Here is a 13,558-nt window from a genome sequence, read left to right as displayed (position 1 = left end):
GAAATAAAAAAACTCATAGTCCGGTCTGACTGATGCGTCGGCCAGAATAACACCTGGAGAATGCTATCCATGTTCCGTTTGCTGATTGTGAATAGATATTGCACTCAAGTAGAACAAAAGTTCTTAACTAGCGGTCACAGCTTCTGACATTGCGACCGTGATTTCTCGCTCATAGAGAGAAAGAAAAAAAGAGCAATAGTGAATGTACCCTTCGACTGGGTTGCAGTGATTGCCAACTCACGTCCCAGCAAGCCCTTCAATATGTACTACATGGAGCAAAAAGACTTCAAAGACTTTTCAGTATGTGAGAACTACATATTATGGAAAGATCCCAAATGTAAGATCACTGAGTACCGTTGGTTCAAATTCGACAGCGATGATCCTACGAGAATAATGGCTAGAACTTCTCACAACGTCATGCAACCTTGGCAAACATTCTCACTTGTGAATAAAAAATGGGGTGCACAAGCCATCAGAGCATTCAACTACCAAATTGATGCGTTGCCGAATGCGTATACCGGGCCTATAAGAATAAAAAAAAGAAAAACGCAGAAATCTACTGGATATGTGCCAGTACCTGAAACCCGAATACCGAGAGTTTTATGAAAAATTAGAATAAGGTAGAATATTATTTTTAAGTTTAAATTTAAGAAGCATTAAACTGTGTACTTAGCATATAAATCATTTTGAATTGATTATAGTTTATTATTAATATTACACACTTTTTTTCAAAACCTAAATAAGCCAAAATATCGCATAGTAAACACAGTATATACAACATTGTTGGTGGGATATTTTTTTTAAATATTTATTTTATGCTTACTCTGTGTAAACCTGCATAATTTGTTTACACATCTATAACTTTATCTTGTTGTTAAGTGAAATTGATATTTTTTCAGTGCTTATTTCTATAAATAACTTGTCAATATGTTTTTTTCATCTCTTCTTCTTTAAGTGCCATCTCCGCGACGAAGGTTGGCAATCATCATGGCTATTCTGACCTTCGAGGCAGCTGCTCTAAACGATTGCCTTGAGCTGCAACCAAACCACTCTCTCAGGTTCTTCAACCAGGAAACGCGTCTTCTTCCTACGCGTCTCCTACCTTCTACTTTCATGTCTTGCATAATCTCAATTCTGTCGCTTATAACAATGTTGTGGCCCATCATGTTTGGTCAGATCTGGTCCTCTGTACTTTATAACTTCCTTCGGTATTCTGTCCTCTCCTGGTGATTTTTAAATATTTTATTTTCGTTAATGCTTCCTTTACCTCTTCCTCGTCAATATTTATTTCTTCGTTTACAAGTACAGTGTTTTTATTAGTTCGTTCATCTCTTTTCTTTGTCCTCTGATCATTCTCCATATTTATTTTTGTGTTCCGCAGAAGTCGTGTTCCGTCTGTTTTGAGAAGCTCTGCCAAGGCCGTTTCTACAAAATTTTGGAAAGGAACAGCTCTCAGCATACTCGTTTGTCATTTCTACGAGCTATTCGTTGGTAATAGACCTGAAACGCTGTATCTATTCTGAAGATTTGTTGCCTGGATTTGTTTTCTTTCATGTCGTAAACTATTTTCAGTATTTGAATATTGAACATATTGTTGTGACCAAAAAGGTTTCGTCGTCGTAATGAACTCTTTTTTTTTGCCTGTCGTGCTTTTGAATTACAGCTGACTAAACTGGATCTGGAAATGTCTCAATTTTTAAAAAGTGGATGAAAAAGATTGCATAGAAGAAAAAAAGAGGCAATTTGAGGAAAAGCTGTTAAAAAGTATAGAAGGAAAATGAACAATTGATCAGATTCATTCACTTGCAGCAGGCCAGGATCAACAAAGGACTATCGAGCCAAAGATGATGATGCAACGTTTTCTTCTTGGATCTATTTTTGGTTTTAAAGCATTCCACCTTTCTTTGGTGTTTTTATTTCGCACTGGGTGAACTATTATGTGATACGAAAGAGATACTGCATAGTGACAAAACTTGGAAACTCATGAATATTATGATTGCTAAGATGGAAGCGACTGGCGAGGGAGCGGAAAAACGTAGCGAAAATATTGTAGTTTTGAGTGAAACAGAATAATGTAACAGTAGATCGATGGAGAGCGGATGAGGGAGTGAAGAGGACATAATGAAGTACTATATGGGTTTTCCACTATATCCGCCTCAAAATGTAGAAGTTTTAATTGCACATAAATCAAAGACACTATTTTTTTTTGAAAATCTTCCTACATAAAACTATCTTTTTTTGTAGATATGTACTACATGTAATCCTCTAAGCAGCAAATACATATTTCAAAATCTAGATCATAATACCCATTATACTGGCTCTTATATAAAATAATTGTTTATTCTAGATTCGACGTGCATATATTCTTGTGGTGTTATGAAAGGAATGTTCATTACGCAAAAAACGTACCTGTGTGCGACGTTGCCGTGCCTGCCATAACCTACTAATCAAACGGTCTGACATACCAACGCGATTTTATTATCACGTTTCTCTATCAAGATTGTGTTTTGTTTCGCTTCTCGACACACTTGATGCCTTGCATCACAATCGGCGTAAAATTCATTTGGTGCATATCGTTATGGCTGTTTTTCTTTCAACGGGCGTCAAGTTCTTCGTATTTCTATGTAATACGCATTAAATTAGTATTTGAACAGTTACGGTGAATTTTTTTGATCGTTTATTGGCTATAGAGAGCAGAAAAAACGATTTTATTACATATTGACCTGTTGTTCTATTATACAACTAATTAAATATAATTTGCTAAAGTTATAAATAATCTTCATTCGAGGGGGACGTGTCCTACTGTTCTATTTCCTTCCACTTTGTAATTTAAATCCGTTTTTTCATCTTTTCGTGACATAATAAAATACTATTGGCAATATGAATTACCAGGGGAAGAACGATTAGTTGGGTTGTAACCGTTTCAAAGGATTTAAAAGAAAATCATTATAAATTTCAATAATTTTTTTTTAAATAAAACTTCTAACCCCATCTATCTGTCAAGTACCTACCTGTAGCCGACTCAAGGATTCTTCTGTAATTCCCAGATATATATTGTATATGTATATATCATTGTAGCACGGCAGTGTTACAGGGTAGTGCCTTCTTGCTTTCCCAACTGTAATTTCAGTCGCTCCTGACACCGAGTACCGCTGTTGGTATTACAATTCTATATTGGATCTTTTTAGTGTTGCGGGTTGGTAGTACGTGTGCATGAAAGTCTGTCAACGAGTCAACAAGTAGTTCATATTGTAACCAGACATTATTATTAAAGTATTTTCCACCTAACAAGACCGCTTTTCAATTAAATGTTGGTGACTTTATTACTAGCGGATCAGATAAGCGGCGATATATTTTACACTACCTTTATGAATAACATTTTACTGCTCTGTTGTTTTAATCAGCACTGCTCAACAAGTTATCGTTTATTGGTTTTAATATTTTATTGCAATAGTACGAGAGCGGAATATTTATTTAAACAGTGAATTTATTACATGTTAATTTTTTTAATTTCTTCTGACGTACCGTATAATGTAGGTTTACCCAATAATCAAAGTTATGCCTTTACAAGAACATATTATTTGAAAAATAAGGAGTACCATGTGTCACAATAATTGTCATCTCCTTTATACACACTTTAAAAATTTGTTTAGTAATGTATTTCTTAAATCCACACAATCGTTGAAAAATGATTCATGCTATTTAAAAAATATCTTTCTGTTAACGACACTGTTATCGACAAAGTAGATCAAATTCAAACTTGTCATCATATTACACTTCTGTTTATCGTTAAAAATTAACCCTTTCGAGACTCCAGGTACATGTGTGTACCACTATGTTTGCATACAAGCCTAAAGTGATATTTTGCCGTTAAATATTATTTAAAAATGTACCAGTCAGTTCTCCATTGCATCGTTTGAGTCACGTTCACGTGTAGCCGCGTAAAATATTTTAGTTAACCTAGAATTTGCGAGTTTTAGATGTGTTGGTTGCTACAGTCAGCATAAATACATTGTTTTTTGATACAAATTATAGTTAAATTGTATTATATCATTTTACAGACTGTTTGTTTTTGTGTCTTTTTATAGTAAGTATATTTAGATTGTTATTTATTTATAGTAAAATAAACATTTGACTGTTTTTAAAATCTATGGTACTAATAAGTACCAATAGTCTTATAGTACGGTATGTAAGTGTACCATTAGTCGTATTCATGTCATTTTTAGATATGGATAAGAAAAGGCCACTTACACAGAAAGAACTTCAATATTATGCAGAATTATCATTTTCCGAGTCTGGAAGTAGTGATGACATGTATAAGCCTTCTGATGATGAATCGGAATCAGACGAGGACTGCAAAGATAATTTTCACGAAACTTCTGATGAAGAATCAGAATCAGAGTTAGAAGTTCGTGATACACAGGAAACTTTACAAGAAACTGCCACACCTAGTAGTTCTTTTGTGTTGTGGTCAACACCAAATGAAGGTTTTGCTCCGAAAAAACAAATTTCAAGTTAACGTAGTTGTACATTGGATGCTGGCATACAATCTAACTTGACGCCATACCAATATTTCAAAAAGTTGTTTCCACTTTCTTTGTATATGTATATTGCTCAATGCACTAATGAAAGGATTGAAATATGTAAGCAGTCAAGAAGAAACGCTCGTCTGAAAGAAACTGACTTAGGAGAAATTCAAATAGTTCTTGGTTGTATGCTAGTTATGTGCTACAACCGTGTACCAGAAATCAGTAATTATTGGTCAACTCATCCTTCACTGGGAAACATTTCAATTCAAAATGCAATATCCCGTGACAGATTCAAAGTTATATCGTCAAAAATGTATTTTGCATCACCAAAGAAACCAACAGAAGCCTCAAAAACGTATTACATTGATGACGTTGTACAATGCTTGAAAGGTACCTTTCAAAAATATCGACAAGACAGCAGTTTTCAAAGTATCGACGAGTCCATGACGAAATTCAAAGGTCGATCGTCACTCAAACAGTATATGCCGCTAAAACCACTAAAAAGGGGAATCAAAATGTGGCTTAGGTCAGACTCGTTTACTGGATATACCTACGACTTCAACATCTACACAGGTCGCGAAACTGAATATGTAGAAGGAACTCTTGGGGAACGTGTAGTGAACAAACTTGTTTCCACAGCAAAAGAAAGAGATATAACCTTTTGCTTTGATCGTTTTTTTACTTCGGTTTGTCTGTTGGAAAATATAGAGTACGCAGCAATAGGGACCTGTAACCAAAATAGAAAAAACTTGCCAAAAATAAAAGATAAATTGCAAAGAGGTGAATGCGTATTTCAGTGCAGTGAAAACGGACTAATGTTTGTGAAATGGCAGGACACCAAGGAAGTCTTGATGCTGAGTAATTGCCATAATGACAGTGTTTCATCTATCAATAAAACCATGAGAGATGGTTCGAAAGTAAATGTGTCCTGTCCAGAAATGATAGCGTGCTACAGGAAAATTATGGGTGGGGTTGATCTAGCAGACCAAATGGTAGGATTGTACGATTTAGATCGTAAATCAAACAAATGGTGGAAAAAAGTATTCCATCGCTTACTTATGATGTCAGTTGTAAACTCATGGATTATTTATAATGAAAAAAATAAGAAAAAAATTCCTCTGATTCAATTTTTGGTACCTCTGGCAGAAGAAATGATAGCTGAAGGACAAAAAATAGCTGCTATACGACGTTTATCTAAGAAGGGAAGAATATCTATGAAAAGAAAACGTTTCGAGAGTGTATCATTACATCTTCCAATTGAAGGAAGCACAAGAAGACGATGTAAAATGTGCACTGATAATAAAACTCAAACACGTACAAAAACCCTTTGCGAAGAGTGTGACATTCCTTTATGTAAAAACTGTTTCGCAGTATATCACCGTAAATAATATTTTGTATTTTTGAGTAATTGTTTTGTATTTTTGAGTAATAAAGTAATACAAATATATTATGTGGTATATAATAATATTTTTATGTGGGACTGTTGGTACACATATGTACCAATACACAAGACTAATGGTACATATGTGTACCACTACCCCCACGAACACCCTAACGTTTTCATTAACATTTTTTGTTAAAAAAGGGTATATTTGTGTATATAAAAATAAAAAACCACAAAAATATGTTTTTAAAACTCGTTAAAAAAAACCGTCTCGAAAGGGTTAATTGATGGTTGTGGGTTGTATTGATGTTATTTAATAATTTAGCAAAATACATAATCGGCAAAAATCTTATTTAAAACATTCTAATGGGTTATTACAGTGAGATATTTTTAAAAGTCGATTTACTTCAAAGGTGTGGAAAGCACAAAATTCAAAAGAAATTTGTTACTGACCAAATGGCTATTAAATACGGCCATGAAGTTCTTCGACTTCCGCCCTACCATTGCCACTATAATGCAATTGAGTTAGTTTGGGGTATAGCCAAAAAATTTTATGATAAACATGCATCCAAAACAACAGATGACGCTAGCGTTCTTAAGGCAGAACAATGGCAAAATTGTATTAGACATACGGAAGACATAATCGTTCAGTCTTTTCAAACCGAGTGAGTTATAGATGAGGTCCGGCCTCTAACTATTCGAATAGACAATTCAGATAGTGACGACTCTGATAGTGAAATTATCAGACAGTGAATAGGATAAATCGTTTGCTAAAAAGAAGTAACAAAAAAGACTTTCGGGAATTCAATTCGGACTTAGTGGTGTGTTTTAGTTAAACGATAAAGTAACTTCGGTCTAATTATTGGACTGCATACTTTCAATAGCTTTGGTATTAATTACTGGACTACATGTGTTTAAACCTTTTGTTTTGCTGAAAACTCGGAAGTGATTTAGTGCCAATTTGTTTCAAGGTTATATTTAATACAGTGTCTGCAGAAAGTAAAGTCTTGGATGTATTTTATTCGAATTTGGACATACCAGCAACTTAGCAAGTATTTTCCAATTTAACTTCATGGAAAACCATTCGTATAATTTTCACTATACGCAAAATAGAGACTTATAGAGACCTTGAAGAAACATTTGATGTCGACAAATAATTTCAAGTATTCGAAATGCTCCGTCCCACTTCTTTTAACACGCACTGTATATATTCATTTTATTTGCCTTTGATACAGTAAAATCCAATATTACTGAACATAAAATACAGGAAATTAAATATTTTTAATTTTCAAGCGATCGGAATTAAATATTAACACCCCACTGTTTGAGGCCCACTGATCATATCTTAAAATGTCGCAAAAAGACTTTATTAAAAACGTTTACATTTATCAACATATCTTTTGTAATAATTCCATCTAAATAGATTCTTTCGCACGACCTACGTATTCCTAGAACCTTAACTTATTAAAAGAAATATCCGAAAAAAACGGTAGACCGAAATAGACATAAACATAATTTTGTTTACATTTCCAATTTTTGAATGCAAATTGAACATTCCCTTCTACTATTTACGTCAAACGATTGGAACGTAGGTAACTAAATTTAGAAAATATTTCCACTTTCTAGAAACACTTGTTAACAAAAAAAGAACTGTTTAAATATAATACTCCACGAATCTGATTTTCCAAAAATACATATTATAGAGAGTGTGTTGTTTCTGTTTTGACAAGTGTGGCAGGTGTGTTGTTTAACAATTTATTTGCATTAAAACATTTCAAATGTTATTGTCAGGAAATGTGTGACTATATACACACAGGCGACACAATACGTAAGAAGCAACATTGCTTGAATATTTTTTGTTATAATTATTGCATGTAAACTTGTAGCAGTGTTTCACATAACGGATTATGTTTTAACTAAGTAGGTAGCATAAAACAAACAATTTTTAATTTAATTTATTTTGTTTTATTGCTTCATATCGGGAGTTATATACTGATCAATAGACAGGCAAATATGCAAAAATGTGAAAAATATGCACTCCCAAAAATATGGTTTTCTTTTAGAAAATATGCATACTGTTAATGGAAACATAATATATAAGTACCTACATACCTAGGTAATTGTAATGTAGTATGTACGTGTTCGTACACGTGTACTAGGTCTCATAGTATCTTCCAGCCACATACAGTCGATGCCAAAATTTAACCCTTTCGAGCCGGCACCAGGTGAAACGTAGTAGTTTCCCAGTATGGACAAAGTCAACAGTTGCTGATTAATCCGCTTCCAGGTCACAATCAGTAATTATGGTGGTAATTACATATATTCATTTTTATTTTTTCTCCGACACATCTTTTTGACAAAGGTCGTCTGTTTTCTCGTAACGGATACAGCGTAGGAAAATGTCTTTCTACCAACCGTAATGGATGATTGTAACATCGGAAACCTTTTTTGGATGGTGCTAGAAAGGTCACCAATGGAGACACTGCGGACGGCAGCCAGATGGTTGGTGGAGAGCGAGTCGTGGGTTCGAAACTAGCTTTTGAAACCAGGAATGGGTCCAACGGACGAAAGAAGTAAAGATACGATAAGAGATATTGGAAAAGATATAGAAATAAACAAAAAGATAGATGGGTAAAATTACCAAAGATAAGATAAGATAGGGAACAGGGCGCCACTTAATTTTTTGGGGTTTAAGGAGAAAATTAAGAAACCTTAGAAAAGAAAAGAGATAAGGAAAGATATTTAGGTTCAGAGATCAAACCCAAGAAAAGATATCACAGTTAATTACTGAATACGTTTGGTCAACACTCTACATAAACAAAAAATAAATATATAAAGTATTACACTTACTTACCTACGAAACTTAAGCCTGATCTTTCTACTGGTCAAAGGTATAGTTATATCTAAAGGTAAAAAGCAAATATATCAGGGAACTTTGTTAGGAGTCGACAAATAAAATACATACATAAAACAATAACAATATATTAAACAACAACAAAATTATGACGCTGCTGAATGCAACACAAGTAATAAAAATACACCAACAACTATAAAATGGTGGTATACATATAAAAATAGGCAGAAATATAATTAGAAAATATCTTTACAAAGATATAAGTATAACACAAGCATGCACAAATAAAGTTTGGGCGTATCTCGAGATATTATAGCAAATAAAATTGAATACAAATTATAACAAACACAAAAGATAACAAAAATTAATAAAATTTAAATTTACAAAAATACAAAAAAGTTTACTGACGTGAAAGCATAAAAATTTAACCAAACCGCACTTGGTTAAGTCGATTATTTGGTTCGTAACAAAAAAAATATAGAATGTTCTTTAATTGACTGCAAAATTCAGTAGCTACTCTCAATTACATTTGAAGACATGTATGATCGTTCGATACGTCCAGATAATGGGAGATGATATGATGCTATACCATGTTACTTGCCCAGATAGGTGGAGATATTAAAATTATGTCACTTACAGTAATTATTCCTGAAGGCTGCTGCTTTAATTCACTGAAGTTAATACTGTACTGGTATTAAACACTGAATTTATTTACCCTTGAAAGTGCTTTACAACTATACTTAAACTAATATAGTGTAAGATAAAAAAAAACTCTAATAAGCAAGTGTATACACACTTATAAAGAAAATGCACAGAGACGGTAAGGTAGCAGATACGATATTGTGAACTAAGCGTCTTAACTCGACGGATGCCCACCGATAAGTTGTTTTCTCTACGAGTGCCCACCGAGAAGTGACTTGGTTCCTCTAAAATTTTACCAAGCTACCCAAGAAAAGGTGAGGGTATCTTCCCCCCAAAAATGATAGACCAGCTGTATGTATTTCTGAGAAGGTAAAAAGTTCTAATTAACATTGAACATAACGGTATACTTCTACCTACAAACGTGATGAAACATCAAATCTCCTAGATTAGGTTTTTCCCGAGATTGGGTCTTTACAGAAAAATTACTATACGGGCCTTCGGAATATTTACAAATCTATGAGTTTTGACTTTGTAAATAGCATGTGAATTTAGTACAACCAGGTCAAGTATATGAAAAAATACCCTTTTGTACCATTTCACGTTTTTCTTTACGGATTCAGTAGAACTTAGGAGCATGTCTGTTCTACCCATATTCATATTGTACGCGATAATACATTCAGGTTTTTCAACTTCTTGGTTTCTGCTATTTTTGGTTTTAGATATATTAGTTTCATGCAAGGTTGTCAACACTACAACGTCTCTTTTATCTTTCCATTTGAGTGCCAAAGATTTGTCAGTAGAAAAATATTGTATAGAACCTTTTTCCAGATTATTTTTAAATTTTGGCATATGTTTTCGATTCTGCTTTACAGTTCCGCAACAATTAGTCTTTTTTTCGAATAAAGCTTCAGCCAGTAATGGACTGCTGTACCAGTTGTCCATGTAAATTTTGTGGCCATTATTTCAATATGGCTCGGTCAGTGTCATAACGATGTTTCCAGATATACTTATCAAGATTCTCAGAATACTGAGTTATATCTGTATCCGCTCCGGTATATATTATGAAATCTAATATATAACCGGTTTCACAATCAACGGCAACAAAAAACTTAATTCCAAAACAATGCTTTTTTTTCGGAAGATATTGGCGAAACGAGATACGTCTTTGAATAACATAAGTCTTTCATCTATGGAAATATTTTCAAATGAATAGAAGTTTTTCTTGAAAATATTCCTAAAATAGTCATTTATGCTTCTAATTTTCACAAGACGGTCATTTAAGTTACAGTTATTGTTATCCGAAAAGTGGATATTTCTCAATAGCTGAAAATATCTATCTCGAGGCATACACTGTTGAAATGTTGGTGTTCCTAGTAAAGCATCTTTGGTCCAATAATCACGCAGTCTCTGCTTTTTTAGTTGTGGGATGAGCAATAAAAACATAGATACGGCAATAAAAACATACATCTCATCAATATCTGTGTTTTTCCAGTTTTTCATGTGAGAAGGGCCAGGCATTCCAGATTGGCATTATCACCGAATATATTGGTTTGTTTAACGACTTTTTCCATTATCTCTTGTGTAAAAAAGGCTTCAAACACTTGTAGGACAGATGGAGCGTCCGACAATGCTTCAATACAACATCCAGAGGCATCATTTGAAAAATTATGTATTGTAGGAGCAATATTTTTTTCTTGCCACTCGAAAGGATCCGATTCTTTTTGTTTTGTTTTTCGTCTTTTGGGTTGTGGAATATCAGGAACAACGAGTACAGTGTCACTTTCTGAACTGTCATGGTTTTTCTCACCATCACGGTTCGCAAATATCGGACTCGTTATGATTTCGCGGATATATCAGTTTCCCGTTACGAAAGGGTTAACCAACGAAGCACAAAAAAAGTTATATATATCCTTCAGTTGAGACTTAGTTCAGTGAATAGAGTATAACATTTGTTTTTTTTTTTGTTACAGGACCAGTATGACAACTTGTCCCTGCACACGTTGAAAGGAATAGACTTTTTGGAAAAGTATGGACAGTTCGTTAGGGACCGAGCTACCATAGAATGCGAATATGCTTCAAAATTAAGGTAAGCCAAATTTGCTAACGATTTTTTAACGAACACTGTTGAAATATTCAGGGGAGTGCGACAGGGATGTATACTATTTCTTATTTTGTTCAGTATTTATGTTGAGAAAATGTTTCAACTAGCTTTAGGAAATGAGACATAGGGTGTCAAGATCAATGGCGTTTCAATGAATATTATTCGTTACGTAGACGATAGATATCGTCTACGATATCTATCGTCATCAGTATCGAACGATAGTAACATTGAAGACCTTCAAGTGATTTTCAATAATTTTTGGAGTTTTTATTAATATTTTCAAGACAACATTAATGGTAATTAGTAGACAATAGTATAATACGCTCATCAGAGTCGATGGGGATATAATTGAACGCGTCACAAGATTTACTTATCTTAGAGCTATAGTAAAGTTTGAATATTATAGGCACTAAAATTCTAAGAAATAATAACTGAGTTTTAACGACAACACTGTGGCCAGGTTATGATTATAGATAATGTATACACTTCTATATTAATAGTTTACATACACTTAAAAAGTCATTACTTAGAGTAAGGGACTTGTCCATAGAGGTTAAATCTAATAAAACATGACAACTGTAGAAATTTCTTCCGCTAGGGAGAGAATAGAACCTCTCACCTCCCACTCTTACAAAATTTTTGTACGCCACTAGAAGAGCAAGTCTAACTCAGAAGGATCATCATGATTTCCTGGAATTTAATGTCTTCAATTTCTAAAATATATCTTCTTCTTCTTTCTGTGCCGTGCTTGTATTCAAGCGTTGGCTATCGTCATATTGACAAGCTGATGAAATGATTCTCGGTCGGCAGCCAGATGAAACAGTTCCTCGACCGTTCGACCTGTTCATTGTCTAATGTTACGCAGCCAGGACAGTTGTTTTCTTCCGACCCAACGTTTTCCTTCGATTTTGCCCTGAATGATTAACCGGAGTAAGCGATATTTAGGTCCTCTCATTATATGACCGAAGTATTGGACCTTTCTCATTTTGATGATGTTGAACAATTCTCGCTCTTTGTGCACGGTCTCTAGCACGCGTTCGTTAGATATGTGTGCTGTCCACGGGATTCTGAGCATGCGACGGTAACACCATAACTCAAACGCTTCTAATTTGTTAAGATTTTTTATTTTTGTTGTCCAGGTTTCACATCCATACAACAAAGTGGACCAGACGTAGCACTTCAATATTCTTAGACGTGTGGTCAATGACAGACTTCTACTGCATGATACAGAACGCCAGTTAATAAAGTTTTTCCGTGCGAGTTCTATTCTGGTCGAAATTTCCTCGTCACTTTCAACCCTGCAGTCAATCCAGCTACCCAGATATCTAAAGTGTTCCACCCTTTCCAGGAATTTGTTATCTAATCTTAGTACTGAGTCTTCGATATTAATTTTTCCGACCACCATCCATTTTGTTTTTTTTTGCGTTGATTGTTAAGCCCTTGTCAGTGCATTCGTTGTTTACAGGATTCAACAGGGTTTGAAGATCATCTAGGCTCTCTGCCATTATTTAACGCTATTTCAAAAACTGGTTCAGTGTAGGCATTAAACAACATCGGTGACATAACACATCCCTGTCTGACACCACGCTTAATAGAAACTTTAGCTGAAACCTCTTGGTCCACCTTAACACAAGCGGTCTGATTGTAGTAAAGATTTTTAAGCAATCTAATGTCATACGTGTCCAGAACAACTGAGTCTAAGCATTGAAATAATAGTGTATGTGGTACTCTATCAAAGGCTTTTTCGAAATCTATAAAACATACGTAAATATTTTTCCTAAACTCAATGCTCTTTTGTAAGAGTATTCGCATGCAAAAAAGAGCTTCTCGAGTACCCATACCGTTTCGGAAACCAAACTGCTCATCACCAGTTATCCGAAAATATATACTATATATTAAATGAGAAAGGTGATTGAACATTTACCACTAAGTATCAGAATACGTGTTTTCAAATGTTCTGTGAGGCCTATTGTGTAGTATGAAGTCGAAACGTGGTCTCTTAAAGTGAAGAGATTGAGTAGTCTTCGTATTTAGTGGACTGTTCACCT

At 34.3% G+C, this 13,558-nt stretch overlaps 1 protein-coding gene across 3 annotated transcripts in view; it reads left to right on the top strand.

Moving 5' to 3' along the window:
- The window catches only part of Cip4 (formin-binding protein 1-like Cip4), a 202,813-nt gene that overhangs the window by 89,079 nt on the left and 100,176 nt on the right, over positions 1-13,558 (top strand). For all 3 annotated transcript variants that reach the window (XM_072530810.1, XM_072530809.1, XM_072530808.1), the window contains exon 2: positions 11,380-11,495. In XM_072530810.1, coding sequence (XP_072386911.1) covers positions 11,380-11,495 — 116 coding nt within the window. The remainder of the gene's footprint in view (positions 1-11,379; positions 11,496-13,558) is intronic.

The sequence above is a fragment of the Diabrotica undecimpunctata genome, chromosome 4 (assembly GCF_040954645.1).
Source record: "Diabrotica undecimpunctata isolate CICGRU chromosome 4, icDiaUnde3, whole genome shotgun sequence".
NCBI classification, from domain to species: domain Eukaryota; kingdom Metazoa; phylum Arthropoda; class Insecta; order Coleoptera; family Chrysomelidae; genus Diabrotica; species Diabrotica undecimpunctata.
This window is presented reverse-complemented; position numbering and strand designations above follow the sequence as displayed.